Consider the following 24,188-nt stretch of genomic DNA (forward strand, 5'->3'; position numbering starts at 1 on the left):
TTAAGAGAGTTTTATTTTGCTTAAAACCTTTGATGACAAGAAATTAAAAGTAATTGCCCATTAATCTAGAATTTCCCTAGAAATTGAAGAATTTGGTCTTTACCAATGTCACATTCACATTGTTGTATGGATGTTGTCATGTGCCCCCTATGAAATTATTCCTAACCCTGGAGAAGGACAGACAATTTAAAGGTTAAATAGCTCAGAGCCCCCATTCAGCAAAGCCGATGGTCTAGGTGTTAAAATATAAAATTAATGAGGTGAAAGGTATAACAATTTTATAAACTATATCACAGTATTCCACAAATACAGGAAATTTTTTCAGTGCAATTGCTTCCAATCAATCCATGACCTATCCAAATTGCCAGTTACTTCATCCCATGAAATTAAAGGCAAGAGTGTTTCCTTTCCATGTCCCTTCTATGTTACTCATCTGTAACTTCCACTTTGTATTCCTTTCCTGGCTCTCCTTGTTAGTACTTCCGGTACTGTCATTTCCATGCTCTTGCCCTCCATGTCAGTACTTCTAATGCCTTCATTTCTGTTCTATCGGTCTTCCTTATTGGTATTTTCTGTATCCTTGTTTCTGTTCTCATGCCCTCCCTCGCACAACAGCCTATCTGTATGTGCTCTCCATGTCTTCTTCTCTCTAATCTTTGGGTGACGTCCGTTCTCACCTGAAAAGCTTCCTCAGAAGTCTTTGTTCCAATTTCTTCCAAAGTTTCTAGAACTAACTTCCTGCTCCTTTTAAAGCTTGCAAAACTTTGACATTTGGAGCGCAGTCTGGTGGCTCTAATTTTCCTGTGATCTGCTCTCTTCAATGTCTAGACATGTGCTGATTCTCTTACAATAGATTAAACAGAATAATGTCTGCATAAGAAACCCACCCAAAATTAGTTCTGATTGGATACTGGTGGTTTCTTTGAAAACTTTTTTCGGGGGTGGGTGGTGGTGTTGCACTGACGTGTTTTATTGTTGGGTATCTGGCCTTCATGCCTAAGCCAACCAGTGACATAACTGCTAATTGCAAATAAACAGAGCTTCTCGCCCCACAGCAAGATCTTCAAAGCAAGTAACCGTGAGTTTGACCGTACGGCTAATTCACAGACAAGTATTTTCTTTGTTTCAGAATTGGTCTAAAGTCGTAATATTATATAACATGTATTGACATTACACAAGGTACTTTGAATTACGAATTCTATCAGCAGACATTTATAAACATGAATCAGGAATTGTTAAAAAAAAATCTCACACTACATGACAGATGTGCTAAGCTTTCCTCTGACAACACTTGTTGGCTTTGACCCTAAAGATTTGTGAAAACATCGATAGAATTATTATTGTGGTTGCTTCTGTGAATCATATAGACCTGGGAAATAAACATATCTCTAGCATTTAGGCTTGAACCCATGATACATTTAGCCTAAGTGTGTTTCTGTATCAACCATCCTTCAAATCCACTTGGCTATTATTGACTATACCTAACACGACAAAATATATTACTGTTTACGTGGCTGCATTTGGTCCTTGTTCAGTTGAACATACAAATTCTTCAAAATATTTACACTTTACTGACTGCAGATTTGACACATGCTCATTTGTTCTTGCAGATGTTGAATTGCTACTGAAGAAGGTGAAGGAAAGGCCACTTGAGGGGCAGAATATCCAGGTTATAAGAGTCCCAGTCACTTCCAGCATTCAGCTGTCAGGATTGTCCCTATCAACTACAAGAGACACAATAGAATTGTACTTTGACAATCCAAAGCGCAGTGGTGGGGGTCCAGTTGCAGATGTCAAGCTTGCAAGGGAGAAACAGTCTTGTATTGTTTCCTTTAAACATTCAGAGGGTAAGAAATTGTAAATGTTTTAAAATTCTTTTACAAAATTAAAAGCGTTACACAGGCATGGATGCTTCTTAATAAAAAAAACAGACTTTTTACATATTCCATTAAATGCATCACAGTGGGATGGGAAAATTCACCCTACAGAATTTGTTGACAGAAATGAGGCTCAGCTGAGTTTCTGCCAACTGATTCTCATCATGAGGGTGTGATTTCTTTATTCCACACTGACAAATTTGGTGCATTATATTTTTGCCATTTCACTAGGAAATAGCAGTTAAAAAAGATGTGATGTGAGCAATATAACTTTTGTTTTAGAATTTGCAGAGAATTTTCTAAGCATCTTTAAGTCATCAGAAATGATAAATAGTTAATTGTACAACCAATTTGATTTAAACAAGGATTGCTGTTTGGAGATTGGCAAACATTTGTTTTTATAATATTACATCTGTTAGAAACATTGTGTTGTGCATGGCATAATAAGCACATTGACGTGATGTACAGTTTTAATGAGTGACTATTGTGGGATAGGATCGAACATTTTTTTAAGCTAATGTCTGCTTGCTGTTCCAGCACCAATAAATTTCAAGTCAAAATAGCCTGCCCTTTTAGCGACAACAAAATATTACAAACTTACTGTTATGTAAGGGTTAGGAGGGCTACAACCATTATTCAAGGATTAGGAGGATATGAATTGGAAACAGTGAGCCAGTTCAGATATCTTGGTTCCATAATCACTGAAGAGGGATCAAGAGCAGAAATTTTGTCAAGAGCAGCACAAACAATGGCAGTTATGTCAAAGCTAAGACCCATCTGGAGAGACAAGAATATCTGTCTGAAAACTAAAATCAGACTATTGCGAGCTCTAGTCATCTCAGTCTTTTTGTACTCATGTGAGGCATGGACCCTGACAGCAGAATTACAACGAAGAATCCAGTCACTTGAAATGAGATGCTACAGAACCATCCTTGGCATCTCTTACATGGACCACATCACAAATGAAGAAGTGCGTAACACCATCAGGTGCGAAGTAAGCCAATATGAGGACCTCCTCACCACTGTCAAAACGAGAAAGCTGAAATGGTATGGCCATGTCACTAGAGCCAACAGTCTATCCACAACAGTCCTGCAGGGCAGCGTCAAGGGTGGCAGAAGGAGAGGTAGACAGAGAAAAAAGTGGACTGACAACATCACAGAATGGACAGGGAAAAAGTTTGCGGAGACACAGGCATTGGCACATCATCGAGACAAGTGGAGGGAACTGGTCAGATGTTCAGCAGCACAGTGCCTCAACGACCACACTAGGTCATGAGACTGATGATGATGATGATGATGAGGAGGGCTACTATTGTTATGTAAGGGTTAAGAGGGTGATTACCATTGTGTAAGGGAAGGTGGGTCTACTAATATTATGTTGTTGTTGTTGTTGTTTTTGTGGGGTTTAACGCCATTTTTCAGCACACGATAGGCTATACATGGCGGCCAGTATTAATGGTGGAGGAAGAACCCGGGAAAACCCCAGAAAGAACCACTGACCCTTGAGAAGCTACTGGCAAGCTTTCTCACATACCCACATTGGCTGAATCTTAGACTCGAACCGCCGCAGACAGAGGTGAGATGGCAGTGATCCGTAATGAAGAGCGCTTTAGACCACTCGGCCACACTAATATTATGTAAGGGTTAGGAGGGCTAGTGACATTATGTAAGGGTTACGAGGGCTAGTAACATTATGTAAGGGTTAGGAGGGCTAGTGACATTATGTAAGGGTTAAGAGGGTGATTACCATTGTGTAAGTGAAGGTGGGTCTACTAACATTATGTAAGGGTTAGGAGGGCTAGTGACATTATGTAAGGGTTAAGAGGGTGATTACCATTGTGTAAGGGAAAGTGGGACTACATTATGTAAGGATTAGGAGGGCTACTACTGTTATGTAAGGGTTAGAAAGGCTGTTACCAATGTATAAAGGTTAGGCCAGCTATTAACATTATGTAAAGGTCAGGAGGTCTATTATTGCCATGTAAGGGTTAGGAGGACGGTATACTTTTATAATTATTATGCTAAATTTTGTGTTTATATTTAGCTCATCATAACTGTGTATTCTTTGAGGATACATATTGCAGCAATTATGTGCAGGAGCATATAATTTTGAATGTCAAAGTTACTTGATAAAATCTATAAATTAGACAGTAAAAGAAAATTTGTTAGTTTTGTTATAAGCAGAGCTGAAAATAAATGCTAATCTAGTAATCCAAGGTCAGTGACTTTGCTGTCAGGTCAATAAAATTCTGGCCACAAAGTTAGTTAACCTGTTGAAGCACTGAAAAATTTCCACTGGTCATTGTCATAAAATCTTTGCACAACTGCCACAGAAATGTCAGGAATTAGGTGATGGCAAGAGAGAGTTCATCATAAATATGATCAAGAAAAGAGAGTAAGAAAGTACCAGAAATGTTGTAAAAATTCATACAGATGGATCAAATATGACCCTGGAAAGGCTTTGATGTTGTGCAATTTTTGCTTTTTGTAGTTGGAGAGAGATGAAAGTGTGTGGGACACTTCAGTTGTTGATGGGTGTGCAAAGTTTCACAAAACATAGCTGGAATCACACTAATGATGGTATTTCTTACTCACAAGACATCAATGATTACAGCCCAAGAGATGCCATCAAACTGTATCATCCTTTTGGACCAAGAAACAGAAAGCCAGAAACAAGCATACCTGTCATAACATGAGTGTCACTAGATGAACATGAAACTGCTCCCACTTCTGCAGCATGGTCTTGATTAGAAAAATATGATTTGTTTGTAATGTTAGAAAAATAATTTTTTTTAAATCGACAGAGAGAGAGAGAGAGATTTTTCACTACCACTGTGTGTACCTCTAGCATGTAGTATGTAAAAACAGTAAATGGTCCTGCCTAGGGCCCACAAGAAACTATCCTCAGGGCAGATTAAACAACAGATTATTACAGATGCAATGAAACAGAAAGACAGTCAGAGATTATCATCCACCATTCACAAATTACTTATTTGGCTGAAAAAAGCCAGGGTGATGCCATGTTATCAGAGACACATTAAAACTCAGCAGTTAAAAGGAAGAAATGGTATTGAGTTCCTTGGATTTGTTTTTGGCCAGTAGAATGTCCCTGTGCTGGAAACTAGAAGTCAGTTGAATGACATGTAGGCAAAAGACATAACTGGATGCTAAATTGCTCTACATTGTGACAGTATCAGCCATGTGCTCTCCCTGCTTTCAGCAGTGCTTCAGAAACCCAGATTGGAACCATTGGAGTTGGAATACAATGCATCCATTATTTGAGCTAAACGAAATGAACTGTAATGTTTTACAAGCATGTACCCTAACTCAGATCAAGAGAGGTAAACAAAAAAATATAAGGGTTTTGTGGTGGTTATATTACATTTACATATCAAATGGTAACTTTTTGTTTTTTCATTTTGGAGCCATTCCATTTGTATAATTCAGGAGTTTTCCATAAAACTTCATTGTCCTCAATCATCACCTTTTTGTTAGAAAAAAGAAGTATTGCATCAAAAACACATTCTAGTATGTTTATGATGCTTAGTTGTCTGGTTAAGTGACAATCTTTCACTTTGTCAAAGTACAAATTCAGACTGGTATAACTTTACTAGCTTTCATTCTGCTTATATACAATTATCCATATGAATTAAGAAATACTGTGTAAAGAAGAAATACAGTGTAATCTTTCATTCAAAAGAAATTGTTTGTTAATTTGTAGGTATGCATGTTACATCTGGTTCAGCAATTTTTCAGATTCAATTGCACCTTAATCTGGTTTGTACCCTATAAAGATTCCTTATTCTCCCATAATTGTTACAATGTACTGTTTTATGTAATTTCATCTCTTTTGGGAAAAAGTATTAAACTACCTCAGATGTATTGGATTTACCCTGTAACTACAAGTAGTGTAATTTTTGATAATCAGGCTAGTTTTAGAAATGGGGACCTTATCATGCAGAATAATTATTGACTGATAAATCCAAATGATTTAATGTGGGGCTTGAGGGGAACACCTTTTTAGTATGTCCACAAGAACAGATACCTTTGCTGAAGCAAAATCCAAATTAGAAACTATTTGGAGAATCAAGGACCTTGGCCTTATATCTTTGACCCCATTGTCAGTTGGATTTTACCTTAGGCTAAAGAAGGGTGTTTTGGTATTCAAGTGTAATTAATTTAGTCTCATTTTAGTTTTGCTTAATTTGCCTGTCGTATTATCAAAGCATTTATGATAGGAAAATGTTTTCAGTCTATTCTTCTTCTTACAGATGCTGAAAGAGTATGCATGAAGCCACACACAATTGACAAGAAAGAGATTCAAGTGTGCCTGTATTATGAATACTTGGATGATGGCTTGGATGTAGATGATTTTTCTGACTTAACCCATAGAACAGAAGATACAGTGGATGAGTTCAAGTTACCAGATCCAGTTGAGATCAAAGATTTGAACCCTCAGATCCTGAGGTTTCTTTTGAAAAATGAAAAGCATCGACAGTTATTTGAAAATAATCTGTCAGATGTAAATGGGATTGCTAAATGGCCTTCTTCTGTAGATGGCTATGTCATAATTGAGTGCACTGTGAAAATGGAGGACAAAAGTGCTGGCTCAGTTTTCAAGGGCTGGAGTACAAGGATTGTGGACAGAGTAAACAGTTTTGCATCTGGTATCGAGGTGGTCAAGTTAAGCCCTATACAGATGGCATGGTCAAGAGTGATGGAGAGTCTGCAGACTGTTACTATTGATAATCCTGAAGATTTGGGAGTGTTTGTAGAGCAAGAAAAGAATGACATTACTGTAGCTGGTCCTAAAGCAGCTGTTGAGAAGTTAAAGAAAACTATCCTGGACATAATTAATACAGTTAAAAGACAGATAGAGCTTGAGAAGCAGAGAGCCACAGAAACAAAGTCAATGCAGACGTATGAGATGATCTTACTAAGAGAAACACATTTCAAACAAGATATAGAAAAGGTGTTTCCTGGTTTACAGTTTGATTTGAATCAGAAAGAAAACAAGGCAATTTTTGTTGGTCAGGCTGATATTGTACAGAAAGCAGTTGTAAAAATGTATGAAAAACTTCAAAGTTTTGTGAGCATAACTATGCCAATATCTAAAGCAGTCAAGGATCTACTATTTGTCAAAGAAGTTACAGACTACATCAAGCAGAACATGAAGTCTCAGAAGATCATTGGAGTTTGGTATGTAGTTCATCAAGATGAGTTTCAGATGTTTGGACAAGACAAGAGAGAAGTTCAGAAGGCAATCCAGCTTGTCAGGAGTTGCTTTGTTGAGAGGGAGATATCACTAGATGATGTCATGGTGGAGATTATTAAAGAGCAACATTGGCCACGACTCATCCAAAGGATACAGGAAAAGCATGCTAGAAAAGCTGTAGTACAAACTAGCTTGAGGAGCATCTTGATTGTTGCTGTGGATGACATATTTCAAGATGTCTTTGATGAAATAAACATTTACCTTGAGAAACATTCTGCTGAAGAATTATTTTTGACATTAGAGCCAATGAAGGTGAAGTTTATTGGAAGATACAAGAATGAGGATATCAAAGCTTTGGAAAAGAAATTTGCAAGCTCACATGTGAAGCTTTCTGTTATTGATTATGGTGACAAGAAAGGCATCAAAATAAATGGCACAAAAGACGTATGCAGTGTAGTCAAGACTGAGTTGGCAAAAATGGCAAATACAGTCATCATGAAGGAGCATAGAATGGTCAGTAAAGAAGGACTGAAAGAGTTCCTGAAGGGTTATAAATGGGATGACAAGCTAATCTCTGTTGAGAAAAGATTTAAATGTTTTATTGTGATGAAGGATTCAGGCACATCAAGTAGCCTGGAACAAGAAGGTATCTATGTAGTTTAAATGTATTCACTTTGTTTATTGGTTAAAAGTTTCTGATGTTTCTTACAGTTCAGCCATGAAAGACTTCTTATATCCCTGACCCAGTTGATCTTAAAATTAACATATTTTCTTTTTGATTTTGACTATGAAACATGCAATAATATTTCATTCAATGTCCAACAACAAAACACAGATGAAAATCTAGACTCAAGAGTTTCTATGGCTAGGAAGCTAAATCTACACGTGATTTCACATTATCATTTCAGTCTCACAGCAGAGTAATCACACTTTACCTGTATATTAATAAATAAAAGCAGATCAGATGGATAAAACTGTTGAGTATTTTGGTAATTGGGTGGGAGATTTGAAGATGAGTTCTAATTATTATTAAGAACAGACTTGGTGGACTGATTCCAATTTTGATATGAGTAACATTTAACATGTTGTTATTGTATAGCTTACTTGTTTCCAGATGAAAAGTACCCTCAGTAGTATGATGAGATTTCATCTTCCCTTAGAATGACTCCAGAAAGTTTTCAAGTCCAATCATTAGCTAATTCTGGCCGTTTTACAATAGTCCTTATTTGTTTTTATTCATTGTCCATGTCTAAAATGGATTTTATGAACTGTTTTGTAGAAAATTACCCTTGCTTCAAGCATATGTTACAAATTGAACTTTTTCATTACATTCATCATTTTATAATACCCTAAGATCAGGTATTGTTCCTGTTCAGAATTTAAGTGCTCTGTCTTGAGTTATTGGCATGTTTTTCATAACCTTATGTTTAGGTTACCCACCACCCACAGGATTATTTTATGATTTTGTTTCTGGCTTTGGTAGGTATTTAGCTATCTTGGTCAATTTAAGTTGCGCCCTCATCTTGATTCTGTTATGTTTGTTTTGGACAGTACCAGTCATCAAAATTTATGTTCTGTTTAATCCAGCTATTTACTGTTTTTATTCACCAGAAGGATTTTTCACACCAATCGTAACCTTTTAGGGTTTGAAAGTCTTTTTATACTGAAAAGACTGTATATACAATAATATTCATTGCTATTATTATATTATTTTTAGCAATGTTACTAAGCTCTTTTTTAGCTAATTATTAATCTGAGGTGCTTGAATAAATATGGTAGACACCATCTTTGATTAAGTCTTCAGTATTATTAGTTGTTTTAATTTTTAATTTTTTGTATTCCGTATTAAGCTTAGCATTGCTGTGTTTTGTTTTAAAACTTAATGTGGTTGTCTTAGGTTTTATTTGGATAACACCTGAAAATGGTGAGTTATTGCTGTTTTGATTAGCCATGACTTGGTTCATTCGATTACATGATACTTTTATATAATACTTCCATAGATGTTTTTTGTAAAAACTGCTTTCAGCATTTTCTTGCAGTAATGTGTTAGCAAGTTGTAAGTATGTGTGGGCATAAGAAAGCTCCTTGGTATAGTCACACCACCTGTCTAGTACCTGTCTAGCATGTATGGACTGCAAGAGGAGAAATGGTTGTCACTGGTCATTGGAGTCAGCTTGGTATGGGGATAGGGATCAGGTTGAGACCCCTGTCTCCAGGCTAACATTTAATTCTGTTTGTAATTAGGAATTGGTGTGCAGATGCCAGCCTAGGGAATGGATTGCATCTTCCCCTTTAACTAGAATCCCACTGAATCCCTATGGGATGTGGGGTCTTCCACCACAGGGAAGTGATTGGCCCTTTCCATGCATACAGGGCCTTGGCCCCATGGTAATAAGGTTGATACTGCAGTCCATGGACTGACATCTTCCTCTAACAAAGTTAGGTCAGGTAGGACTGAGGGGGGCAAACATTCTTCCCCCAAATACCCCAGAATGGTTGAGAGTCACTGTCACCCTCCTGCTGAGTCTGCTGCTAGGGATAGTTACGTTGCTCCACAACAGAGTTGGATGAAGACATCCTGTCTATGCTTGTAGATTCTCATGAGTTTGACGCAGAACAGGTGTAGGTGATACCTCCTGCTCCAGCCATTGGCCAAGGCAGCAGGGGAGGAACAAATCTAGTTGTTTGAGAAGGTGATTAATGAGATTTACTGTTTTTTACTCAGCGATCGGTTCCCAAAGCCTTCAGGGCCCAACAACACTAAAATACTCTCCAGCTTCGAGATACCCTCTGGTGCCACATCTCCACCAGATCTTTCATTGCTGGCTCACTTGGCTACAAACAAGGAGGTTTCTCAAAGGTCTTTTGAGGTTTTGGACTTTCTTTTCCCCTACCACAACTTTAAGACCTTTGGTATCTAATACTAATTATAGGGTTCACAGATGTTCTTGACCCCTCCTTGTACATCATACCCTGGATGTCAGAGTGGTACAAGTGGGTATAGCCTCAGGAAGTTGGACTTGCCTTCCAGGAATGGAGGTCTTTGAACTAAAGGCTCGGTCATTAGTAACTATTGCCTCACATGCTATCCTCCTTTTGGAAGCCTCTTTCAGCTTACTGAAGGAGGTACACTGTCCCCAACTACTTTTCAGTGTTTGTTGGAAGCAATGGCCAAAATATCTGGGCATTCATTATACTTGTTCATAGCTTCATCAGCTGAGCTTCTTCACCTCAGGGGATATTTCTTTGGACACATCCAGGGTCTTACTACATCTGAATAATGACCATATTAGGGCTGCTCTCCTGTAGACAGAAACCTTCTTCAGAAGGTTCATTCTGTCTGTGGCTTCTTAGGATTTGTGAAATTAGTAACACTTGTCCTCTTCTGGTCCCTCAAATCTGGTGAAGAAGCAAAATCATCTTGACCAGCCACAAGGTGCATCAGCAAAGTTCTTCAGAGTCATGCAGCCCCAGTCAAAGCAACAGCCCCAATTCAGAGCTCCCCCTTAGCAAGATGGTGTGCCATAGAGGAAGTTCATGGGCTCTTCCCTCTTTCCTAGAGAAAAGGGGGAATGGAACAGCCTTAGGAACTCACTCTCTCTCCTACATTGTGACCCTCTTCTGTAGGTTCCTGTCAGTGCCAGGCTGAAATTTTCAGAGGCTCGGTCCAGCATCATTGACATTGGCTGGGTTCTGTCTATAATAAAAGGATAATAATAAAAGGAGAATATTAACTTTGGTTTCAAGATCTCCCTCCACTAGTAAGGGCCCCCATGTGATTTCACTGGTTGATTCAGGTGCAATTAAAGGACAAGGTACACTCCCTTCTCTAAATGGATGCAGTAGAGAGAGTGATCAGCAATCAATCACTGGCCTTCTACTCCTGGATTTTCCTGGTACCTAACATTGGCGAAAGTTTTAACTATATATCATCCTTTCCTCATTAAACAGGTTTCTGCAAGAAGTACCTTTCATGATGGAGACCACCTTCTCAATCAGGAATGCCATAAGATCCTGTATCATGGTGGTCTTCATCTATCTTCAGGATGCATACCTGCACATCCCTGTGATTTCCTTCTTACACTACTATTTTTTGCACCCTGCCTTGTGGCCTTGCCTCAATCCAAACCCACAGCTTTTACCAAGGTCATGGGAGTAGATGCAACCCACATAAGATCACTGGACATCCCTATCATCTAATACTTCTATGATTGGTGAATGCACAAGGTCTAGCTTGAGTCCCTGAGACTAGATCTTTCTTTCTGTTGGTCCATAGTAACCCGGCTGAATCGTATAACCAATCAAGAGAAAGAAATTGGAAGAAATTGTCTGATTATGTCTTCTTACCTTTCAAGATGATCTCATAAGTAGTTCAAAGATAAGGAACTCCACTGTTCAGCTCCTTTTGATGGCCCCACTGTGACTGCAATGAGTGTGATTCAATGATCTGAGAAGACCAGTCCAGAACATTACCCAGGAAGAGAGACCTTCTATCACAACTCAAAGCTCTCTCATCTCAAAGGAGTTTTCCTCCTGACAAATTTTCAAAGTCATCAAGTACATCTTTTAGATCAAGAGACAATCTACATCCAAAGTCCATGATACCAAGTGGAAAAGTTTTAGCAAATACTGTAATGCAGTAGGAAATGCATTGTCTCAGTCATATCTATACTGGGGATGATCGAGACAGACTTTATGTCCAGTTAGAGCTTCACATTTTATTTGCCAGCATGGAAAGGGACAAAATAGGGTAGGAAGCATCCTTTCCTCCCACTTAAGAGCACAACTGGTATTTTAGCTTCCATCATTTTGAGGTCGACTATCTATCAAGAGAACTGGTCAGTCCATTACTGAGAGGAACCTTTCATTTATGAAGATTAAAGTCCATGAGGTTCAAGCCACTGCTACCTCAATGGCATGTCAAACTCGTTTGTCTCTGGGGGACGTGATGAAAGCCAAGTTTTGGCAATTTCATGTCACTTTCTCCTCCTTTTGCCATTGCTCATTGGCTAACCAAAGCAAAGGCAAATTTTCTTTGGTTCCCAATAGTCAAAGCACAAAAAGTGGCTCATACAGATACCATCCAACAGCAGTATACACTGCTACAGTGAGTATGAGTATTCCTTTTTGTTTTTCTTAACCAGTTGTGGAATCATCAACCAACATAATTGTTCATATATACTGATCATGTCTGATGGAACTGACTTCTTGACAGACTATTAAATGCTGAAATTGGACATGAAGAGTTTCTGCTAAACCACATGAAACTTATATTTAAATGTTATAAATAATTTTCATTGAAACCATACACAGGTAATTTGAGTTTATCTTATACACAAGATGTAAAATCCAGTAGGTGTGAAATGGCCATGGAACTTATATGTAATCTAACCTTTACCAAGGACTAGTTTCCTACCTAAGTTTAGTAGTAGACATAACCTGGTGTTGTTTATAGGTCCTGAAGCTGTTTCACATTTGCTGCAATTTATCTTAAATACAGTTTGCAGTTGATTCCTGTGTATGATTTTTCAGTTCAAACAATTACATATCCAGTCCTATTATGTGTTTATTTATAAACACCCAATGCCTAAACTGGGCATCTAATAGTTCATCAAAAACCAGTAATGTCAGATGTGTCTGCCATATATGAGTATTTTAGACATCATATATATGTACAAACACATTCACATGCACACACACACACACACACACACACACACGTACTTGCACAATGCTTACAGCATTTTATTATCATAGGGGCCAGTGGTGGCCGTAGCAGTAAAAGTGATGGAAATGCTGACCAGAGTTATGAGCCAATGGACTGGCAACCCTCTGGAGACTGTGGTGGTGACAATATTGATGTTTGGGGTATCAAGGTATCTGTTGTTCAAGGGAAACTCGCCCTACAGAAGGTAGGCAGTATGTTATTTGGTCAGTACTTTCAATCTGATTGTAGATTACATTTTCATTTCCTGGTCTTTTCATGTTGATGTCATGGTATATATATATATATGGAAATAGAACAAAAAGCATGCCAGACATCATAGAATGTATATATGGAAATAGAAAAACTGTCTACAGACCCTGTTCTTCCCCAGTTACTTTCTGTATACCTTAATTTCTGATTATACCATCATGTATTCAGTGTTCTTGTAAGAGCATTCCTTATACATTTGCTTCTTGTTTGAGCTCTTTATGTTGATTAGTGGTTATTTATGTATGCATGTATGTATGTATGTGTATGTGTCTGTATGTGCATGTATGTATGTATGTATGTATGTATGTATGTATGTGTGTGTGTGTATGTATGTGTATGTATGTATGCATGCATGCGTGTGTGTGTGTGCGTGCGTGTGTGTATGTATGTATGTATGTGGTTTAACTGCATATCAGCACAGTCCTAGCTATATAGTGCCAAACAGGTGTAAGTATCTGAAAACAAGGCACACCAAACACAGATCAAGGTGAAAAAAGGATTATGGAGAAACCTGTTGTTTCCACAGAGGATCATTGAATGAGTCTTTAAATTCATGGTTTGAAACTAGGTACCTCATGAGCAATGATAAATTCACATTATTCTGTTTGAAGATATGTCTCTATTTATGGATGGAAAGATGGATTAGTGCTTGAATGAATAGAATATTGCAAGATAAATGGATTTAAAAAATGCATTCTTTTAACACTCAGGTGGATGTAATTGTTAATTCAGCAAGTCCGAATTTTGACCTTAACACTGGGGCAGTTTCAAAATCAATCCTGAAATACGGTGGGGATAGTATCCAGAGCGAATGTCGACAACAGTATTACAGTGGACTCAATTCTGGACAAGTTGTTGTCACAAGTGGAGGCATGCTTAGCTGTAAAAAAGTCTATCATGGCTGCTTAGGAATATATAATAGTATCCATGGAAACTCCATAGAGGTAAGAAATTTGAAATTATAAGCAAAAACACACAGATACAGCCAAATAAATATTCTTTTATGGGAGGCACAGGATTACGTGAAAGGCTTGCCAGCCAATTGCTGTCCATAGATAGATACTTTTGCTATAGCAGTCTTTGTTGGTCTTAAAATATTGAGAATTTCGTTTTATTGTTTTCCTCTTTGTCATGTCCTTTGAATAATTAAGTAATGTTCCCTTTTAGATTGTTTATACCTGGACTTGAACTTTTAATACTGCTGATGATAGTATATTTGTGCACTTAATATTCAGCTCAGGTTTAGTTCACCAGCCTCTAAGGCTGATGGGAGCTGAAAATATTGTATGGCCATTCCTCCAGCTGCTTGCCCATGATTTGAAACAGATCATCTTTCAACATATGCAGTACTGCAATAAAAAGATACTGTAATACAGAAGAAAATACTTGATCAGATTAAACCAAATTTAACAGAGATCTGCTCATATTCTGGCATTAAGACCTTGTGACTAATGAAGCCATGTAAATATGGTCACCACTACTAACAAAATAGAAAAACTTATAAATGATCAAGTCTTAAAATCAGCTCATCAGAATTTAACACAATTTTTATTCAAAATCTTTAAGTTTTATACAGCACTGCCAATATATAAGAAATAGGACTTGCTCACATTTACTAAATTAGAAATTTTTTAAAAATTACTTCATCTCCAAAACTACTTTACAGAACTGTGTATTTGTGTATTAAGGCCTTTCTTGTTCATACAAGTGGTTCAGACCTACCATAAGATATGGACAAAATTACAGACTAGGTACAAAGTTTAACAGCTTTACCAAAGCTTCATAGCAGAAAATTTATTTTCAAACATTAACAACAAAAACATGGATCCCAACTTTTAATGATCCCAAGATAAGATGGCCTTTATACTATGAAATAAGGTGAATCATAATTATTTGACTGTCATTAATATTTAAATTAATTTATTGTTGCTGCTGTTAATTGAATGATTTTATAGTTTGACCATTACAACATATTACTTATACTCTCCTTTACTTGTTTTTGTATTTGTACTAATATTAGTTGTGATGGTTTTGGTTCTTCAACTTTTTTCCCTGTTTTGTAAATACTACTGGAAATTGGTCTGTGGTGTTGTTACCAATCCAGTTTTATGTATTATGGTTATATCTGAAGTATACTTAAAGTGTTAAAGAGATGCATTAAACCCCAGTGGAGATATTTCATTTCCAACTTGCAGATACTTTTATAGTTTTCAGCAAACAAAAATGAGATAAATCCTCAGACACAAGGCAGAGATCTGTACCTCCAACCACAAGTGAAAATAATTTTTCAGCATAAATTACTGTAGGCAAAAAAAAATATGTACAATTTCATTTATTCATATGCTTTACATGCATTTTGTTATACAGACCATTCCAGTGTTTGTCTCAATACAACAATAAAAATTAAGAGCCACTTGATAAAACAGTTGTTCATGCAAGAGGCCATTATCACTTTATGATCGAAGGCAAACTTGTGCCTATTATAATATGCTTTGTCGTGTAAGATTGCTTTAAAGTTTTGGTATTAACTATGAAACAGCATACAGTACATGTAGCTCAGTAATTATTCCACAGACATTCAGTGTGATGCAGTTAAATGTTAACCCAGTTTAACAGATAGATACATGCATTTTACATTTTTCATCATTTACATTTCATTCTTTGCACACTTTTGGGTCTTGTCAGTCAATTTCATATTGTCACTAATGGAAGTTGCCAGTAACTAGTTAATTCAGAAGCCACTGAACATATCTCTATGCAGTTTTCTTTGACAATGTTTCCTTGATGTAGATATCCCATTTGGGAAATACATGTCTTCTGCCCATTATATATTTTTTTCAAAAGAGTAATGGGCCTCTGTAATCAGTTTCTTATCTCATACTTTATTAACCATTTAGAACTCATCATAGCTTGGAAATATTTCAACATATTCTCTTGCCATCCATTTTTTATAATATTTCTCGTAGAAATTTGCCTGTGGTCAGTAAGATAATTGCTTCTTTTTCTTCATTTTGGACAGAGTTATGACCCTTTCTTGCATGTTGTTACAATGCAGGACCCTTTGTGACTCTTGCTCTCTTTCTATTTTCTAGTATGCTTAAGGTATAAATTTTGAAAATAATCTATGCATTTGCAGATCCATAGTATTAAAGCAGACATCAGTAAACAGTTAGGTCTACAGCCACTTTAAACATCCATTATAAAAGGACATAAGAGATCGCATCTCACTTTTGCAAGAAAATATAGAACTTCATTGTGTTGGAAATCCCTCAAAATTCTGATTTTTCATTTAGTCCTAATGGTTTAAATCTTTGGAGGTTTAATTTGTATCAGCCAAGCTTTTATGTATATCACTTCAATCTGACTTGAAATTCATAAAAACTTTCATGACTGAGAATATAGATGTATTTTGAGGTGTAATACATGTATCGGCATGGATGATAATGGCATGAAATCTTCAAAATTTACCATTTTTCTTCAATACAAAATAATTCTGCATGCATAACCTTCCATCTCAGTTCAAATATTACTAGGATTTCTAAAAATTGATTAAAATTCCAAGTCCTTGACATAAAAATTTCAGGAATTCCAGGCCTTTTTACCATTAGAACCTATTCCATGCTGTTGTCCAAAATTTATTTGAAAGTAATATCTGGGATATCTTTTTCAGTTTTTCATCTGCAATGCCATGGAAATCATAGTGGCCAGCTAATGATGAATATATTAATCTCTGGTATGCAGCAAAGGAATCATAGTGACCAGCTACTAATGAATATATTAATCTCTGGTATGCAGCAAAGAAAGAGCCTTATTATCACTAAGAATTGTTGTAATATTTTATTGTTTCAGGTCATGAGGACTTTTGTCATGAATTGCCTTGCAGAAGCAGATAAGAGTGGCTTTAGGTCCATGGCCTTTCCAGCCCTTGGGACTGGAAACCTTGGATATCCAGCTGATGAAGTTGGGAAGCTTATGGTGGAATGTATTAAGAATTTTGGGAGGAAAAATACTTACACAAATTTGAAAAACATTGCCTTGGTGGTGTACCCTACAGATGAAAAAATTATCAAGGTTTGTCATCAGACTTACTGAATAATGTCATAATTATTATGTTTCATTTTGTGCTATTTGTCCATGTTTCATTTCTTAGTTTTTTTTCTTTTGTCATATGCCTGCCTGTACATGGGAATATGGTAGGGTTATGCCAAATATGTTATAATAATTAATTTTGATGTCATTTGATGTGTGGATAAAGTTTCAACTGGTAATTCCTGCAGATACCATGATTAACCTAAATAATCAGACCCTCCAGTTTTAGAGACACCCTGTTTTCAAAACCTGTTGATTAAGTAATCAACTCTTAGGTTTTGCAGCTGTTTTGATTACCGTAATTATCGCATGGAATCTAAGTGAAGGTGTTTCAAAAGGCATGACCATGCTCTGCAGTTCTCTAAACAAAATGAGTTGTAAGGTTGTTATAACAGAAAAACTACATTTTGTCTCAAGATAGTGGGCAGATTTAGTTAAAATGAATCACATTCATAAATGTATAAATCAGTTGCCATTGGTGTTGCATTAAGCTGACGTGATTGTAGGCTTTTTCTATTTTTATTGCTGGAGTGCTTACAAAGGGAGACAAAGCAATCATGCAAATCAATATGGACAAATTTTGAGTACCATAAATCAAGACTATTTATAAAGGAATCCCTTTTCCAGATAAGAGTAAACTTAAATTTCCCAGTAAACTAATCTGTTACATTTATTTGTTGTTGTAGGGTTTAACGCCATTTTTCAGCACACGATAGGCTATATATGGCGGCCAGTATTAATGGTATTTGTGATGAAGTGGTCAATATCTCTGACATAAAGGTCACACAAAATCTTGCTGTCTCCTTTTTATTCATTATCAGAGTTCCCATTGATAACCTCATTTTGGACATAGATTATTTAGAGCAACCATTAGCAATTATTTTAGTTTATAGTGTCAAGATCATTTCAACCATTTTTGAAGTAAAGTGTGGATTATCTTTCACATTTTCATAACATAAAGCAGTATATATTATTTTGTTGATTCATTCTGTCATCATAGATAATCTGTACATTATGAAACAATATCAATATTAGAAATAAGCTATATTTTTAGGTACGTTTCTAGCACTGATTGAGACTTATCACTAATGACTATATATACACAAATGAAAATAACTTTACATACAATAGATTACGAAAGGGAGTTCTCAGCACAGAATAATATTCATAAATAGATGAGAATCATATTAAATTCAGAAACAATCAACAAATTAATGCTCAAATGGATTGTCAGAGAATCCCCATACAACATCACGATTAGGCATGTGCGAGATCTGGTTTGTTGCAGCAAATAAATGAAACAAACTCTCATATTATGCAGATTTATTACCAAATGAAGCACATGCTCGCTATATCACTGCCGTTTGAGTGCTTAGATCCAGTATTGCCTTCACTAACTGATGTTATTAATACCTCTCTCTCATCCGGGGAATTCCCATCATTTTTCACAACTGCCATTGTAAAGCCTCTGCTGAAGAAACCAACACTAGACCATAACGATTTAAAGAACTACCGCCCAGTTTCTAATCTCCCATTCATATAAAAATTCTTAGAAAAGGTTGTTCTATCCCAGCTTGTATCTCATCTAAATTCAAACAGTCTTTTTAGCAATGTACAATCTGCATATCACCCTTGCCACAGTACTGAAACTACTCTTCTAAAAGTAGTTAATGACATTCTCTCTGCGTTGGATAGCGGAAAGATTACAGTCCTCACCCTCCTTAATTTGTCTGCATCATTTGACACGATAGACCATGATATATTACTTCACTGTCTCCAGCATGTATTTTTCATTCATGATACGGCCTTACTGTGGTTCAAGTCCTACTTGGTCAACAGGACACAAATTGTATCTGCAAATGGAATACACTCCAGCCCAGTTGATCTATGTTGTGGTGTTCCACAGGAGTCTGTTCTTGGACCTGTTCTCTTCATTCTGTACACTCAGTTGCTCTCAAGTGTCATAGATCATCATCCAGTGTCTCACCAATTGTATGCTGATGACACCCAAATATACAAATCTAGCCACCCAACTGAAGTTGATGCTACCATCCAAGGTGTAGAGAGGTGCATTTCTGATTGAAATCATGGATGACATGTAAAAAGCTGCAGATGAGTGATGATAAAACTGAGGCCATTCTGATCACAACACAAAGACTTTCTCATTCACATCCTTTACCTCAAACAATAAATATCAGCAACGCCAACATTAAATTCACACAATCAGTACGAAACCTAGGTGTTACTCTGGACAGTACTCTCACACTGCACCAACATGTCATGAATATATGCAAGGCTGCATAACTTGAGCTAAGATGCATCAACTCAGTTCACAAATATCTTTCAGTTGATGCCACTAAAACACTTGTGTGTTCATTAGTACTTTCAAGACTGGACTTTTGTAACTCAATTCTGTCTGGTTCATCTCAATATCTACTCCAGAAACTTCAAAAAGTTCAAAACACAGCTGCTCAGATCATACTTAGAGTACCACGTTCAGAGCACACCTCCCCGCTGCTCTGTACCCTACACTGGCTATCCATTCAATCCAGAATCAAACACAAAATTTGTTCTCTGTGCTATGTTTCACTGTCGGACTCTAGTCCAACATACCTATCCGATCTCACCCATGTGTACACACCAGCAAGATACTTACGCTCCTCTTCTGACAATCGTATACTCATTATTCCCACTATGAAAACAAAGTCATTTGGACAGCGTTCTTTTGCATACCAAGACCCAGAAACGTGGAATGAATTGCCAACTGAACTTGGACACAAAGACACAGTGATCATATTCAAGAGGGCTCTCAAAACTCAATTCAACTGCAAGAACAAACTTAAAGACCTAATAATGTTTCCTACCTGAAATATTCTCAGCATGTTTTTTATTTTTTAATGTTTTTCTAATTTCATGGTATTTGTTTTTGTAATAATATTATTATATGATTTTTATCTTATAGGTGTTGTTTAATGTTTTAAAGCACTTAGAGCTTCTAAAGATTAGGTGCTATACAAAATCCTCATTATTATTCTTATTATTATATGCAAAAATTAAATGATATTAAACATTATAAGGGACTGACTAATGTATGTAATCTCATAATCAAGATGGATCAAATTTGTTTGTGTTTGGTTATTGTGTAAATTTCTTGCATGGTTATATTTTCTATAGGCCTATTGGTTTTAGGTCCAAATCATAATTTGTTATGTGTATTATGAAGTGGTTTGCTATTATCTGTTACAAAACATTTAACAATGCCATTAATTAACAATGAAATTGACGAATAAAGGCTGCTGATGTCACTCTATATGAATATTATGTTCATCCTGAGCCTTTATCATCTCTTTTGCTTTACTGGTACCAATATTTTTAATAAAATCATCCCTTCTGTTTTCATGCCATCTCAGTTTTTATGATAAAGTATTATTGAAAACTGGTTAAGCCTGCTTAATTTTTGTGGTAAAGTTTAAAACTAGGAATTAACAAGAAGTGACTAATGTGAAAAGTGGGTAAACTTTATAGACGCAGAAATTATTGTTATTTTTCAGAGAGGTATTTATTCTTGACCCATTCATGCCTGGCCCTAGGGCAAGGTGAATGAGGCAACTGCCTTGGGCCCCACACTTTCAGGAATCAACTCTGCAATGCAATTTTTAGGCTTTGGGCCCCCGCTGATCGCTTTAGCTGCCTTGGACACACATGCTGCCTTGGGCACCACACATCCTAGGGCCAGGCCTGGATCCATTGTTACTCGTTTCTTGTGCAATTTATCACAATATCATTAAAAAACATAATGTAATCTGCACTAAAGTTGAATTGTTTGAAAAGGAATTTATTTTTTAGCCCAAAAATCAATGATGTTATGAGTTCTGGCATTAAAGTCTCCCACGAAAAACACATTTATTTGAAGTAGCCTTTATAATAATTTCTGATGCAGATGTATTAATTTCATCTTTAGTTTATTAAACCTTGACTGATGGAGGTGGAGTAAGCTTACGGTCTTTCTGCCAACCTGGCCCTGAGATCCCCCCCCCATGTGACCATGTCCAATGACGTCACGTTGATAACTGCTAAACACCTAGAGGGGACATCTTTTGAGGACTTTGATTTAAATAGAGCCTTAACAGAGTAGAGCAGTAAGAAAGAGAGCTATTTATGTGTTAGGGATATATATTGAACAATGGCTGTTCCCTCCCCCCCCCCATTTTTTGTTGTCTACTCCCCACTTATTTTGACAAGGGTGGCGGAGATCACACACACACACACATTCACTTAGATAAAATGCTGAAATCCTGGCAACTATCCTGCAGGGGAGATAACTTGACCAGGTTATTTAAGTTGTCTCAAGTTATCCAATGGTATTTCTGTTACTTGGACATTATCTTACAGTGTATTCAGTCAGCATGGCGCAGAAAGTATACAACAGTTGGAAGTTGTTGAAGAACTCACAGTACTAATGATATGGAAGAATGGGAAACAGTCTAGAAATGGGTGAAAATGGAATACATATGGATTTGGCTGGCCAGGATTGGTTGATAATGAAAATAAGATTTTATTGGGGGTAAAAAAAAGCTTTTGAGAGCTTATCCTAGTGTAACTGAAAGAAAGCAGACATTGTTGTAGTAAGACTTGCGTTTGGAAGACTTATAACTGAAATCAGCACCTCACTCTTTGGCGCAGTGTTGAAAGCACATTCAAACTCAATGTTAATGCAGAAAATGCCGCAGCTCATGTGGTTTCTCTACACAGAAGCTGTCATCAAAGATGGGTATATACTGATATAAGTTTGATCATGATCACTCTGAAATTTTAAGTTATTGACTTTTTAATATCATGGTCTTTGCAGAGGTTTACTATGGGAACTGAATTAGTACCCTGAGTCCTGGCAAACACTGAATCCAAACAGATTAAATCCAGAAATTTAGAGGTTTGGTGTCTTTGAATTCAGTCTGCTAGTTTCATTTTATATTGGTATACACATTCACAGACAATTAGCATAGTAGTCAGATAAGCATGTGACAAATTTAGATACATATAAAAAACAAGACAAATAGTATGGGAGTATACAATCACTAGAACAGACTGGAATAGAGAAGTATATAATAACAACAATGATGAGCATAAACGTGCCTCATTTGTTAATGTGTGCAACATTGTTTTCTCAACTTAGTAAGAAATAACATCAAAGAATGGACCATAAAGGGTGTACAGTTAACTAAACCAACGTGAATTAAGTTACTTAAAAAATGAATTAAATCGATTCTAATGGGATTAGAACATGCATTGACGTTGATTTTAAAAGTTCGCTGGGAAGAAATAATTCCTTGATTGTACATTTATAATCTAATTCATGATGAAATAATATTTGACTTGCTATATTTGTAACCCAACCCTATCTTAAAAATGCTGCTTCCGCCCACCACACCTTAGCCAGAAATTATGTAAAATAATATGTTTTTGTAGGGGGCAGTGTTTCTGATTAAAATACATCCAACAGTGGATCATAATTTTTTTTCATTGCTTCTGTTGTAGATTGATTAATTTGGGAAGTACCTACCCTTGGGGGTTGTATATTTTACTGGAACAGCCCTTAGCTTGAAGGTAGAATACAATGATTTCATGCATTATCGTATACATCTGGAAAAATGGTAATGACAGTAACTTCTGTTGACAGTACCATTATGTATATATGTTGATATTTATATTTAAAGGCTTAAATGCTTCACACTCTATGTTATAATTTGGAAGATGGACTCAACACAACAGAAATACAGTAAAAGAGGTTTCAGAAGATATAGTAAATGAGGTTTCAGAATTCAGCTAAGAAATGTAGGTGAATTATTTTAAACAAGCCCTTGAAAAACTTATAATAATCCTGTGTAATTCATTATGAATTGAAAGCTATGTTCCTGCAAAAATTGAAGAGTAAATTCCTTGATATACAAGCTTATAAAATTACAACCACAACATCATTACGATTAAGGCTGCACAATACAAGACAATTTTCATTTGGTTGGATCAACCTTTTCATTACACATGTATGATGGATAAAGCCATCATAGGTATTGATCTCAGACAGGTTTGATCAAATCCTCCCATATAAATGTGATGATCTTGCATCTGATTGACAAACTTTCAGCTGCTCCAGAGACAATACTGTGTTGTCAGATTTCAGTCCAACTTTGTAAATGGGTTTACATTGTCATGATGCTCAGTGATTTTCATTATTATCATGATATACAAGTATTTATGAGGTAATCTTGGCATTTATTTAACTGAGCTTATTATCACTTGAGAGATTGTAACCTTATCAGTTTTAATTAGAATAAGTAAATAGCCTAATATAATTAAGATATTTTATAAGTGTTAGCAATACTGGACATAGACCTTAAGATCTTATATGATAGCTCATTGTCAGTTGAACAGCACCCAGTGTCCATTGTCCATCCATTAGCATAAGTTTGTTTTTGCTATTCCACCTAAACTACTGGGAAGATTGCCATGAAACCTTAACACATACATCAGTCCCAAGGTTGTTCATAAATGAAAATTGTCCCTTGGACATTCAGTATTGCCACCACAGTGGCCATCTTGACAATCTTGTTAACATGACTACAATAAAATGACTGGTCATATTGTCATGCTTTTTTTATCTAAATCTAATGTTGCTGCCACGGTGGTCATTTTAATAATCTTTTTATCAATTTATGGTTACTCTTCCAAATAGGATGGTCATATCAACATAGAGATTTCATTAAATGACTTTTTCATATGTCTATAGTTGGTCCTAAAAGTAAATGGTGACATTCTAACAGTAAATTTGCCCACCATGACTGCGATCTAAAACATTTTGGCTTCAATGTTTCTCCTGGCTGAATGATCATTTCATCATAGAGTTTTCACTAAAAATACTCCATAATATGTCTAGTTGGTCCTAAATGAAATGGCACCAGTAAGCCCTTCAGTTTCATAACCATTTTTTCTGTCTCGAAAATCATGTTATTGCTACATCTCCAGGATTGATTGT

At 36.3% G+C, this 24,188-nt stretch overlaps 1 protein-coding gene across 1 annotated transcript in view; it reads left to right on the plus strand.

Moving 5' to 3' along the window:
• LOC149794969 (protein mono-ADP-ribosyltransferase PARP14-like) overlaps positions 1-24,188 on the plus strand; it is a 137,181-nt gene that overhangs the window by 58,339 nt on the left and 54,654 nt on the right. Inside the window, exons 6-10 of the mRNA XM_089964629.1 lie at positions 1,611-1,847; positions 6,149-7,738; positions 12,850-13,004; positions 13,780-14,013; positions 16,919-17,140. Of these exons, the coding sequence (XP_089820755.1) occupies positions 1,611-1,847; positions 6,149-7,738; positions 12,850-13,004; positions 13,780-14,013; positions 16,919-17,140 (2,438 nt within the window). The remainder of the gene's footprint in view (positions 1-1,610; positions 1,848-6,148; positions 7,739-12,849; positions 13,005-13,779; positions 14,014-16,918; positions 17,141-24,188) is intronic.

This window comes from Sinohyriopsis cumingii, chromosome 7 (genome assembly GCF_028554795.1).
Source record: "Sinohyriopsis cumingii isolate HCF-2022 chromosome 7, ASM2855479v2, whole genome shotgun sequence".
Classification (NCBI taxonomy): Eukaryota; Metazoa; Mollusca; class Bivalvia; order Unionida; family Unionidae; genus Sinohyriopsis; species Sinohyriopsis cumingii.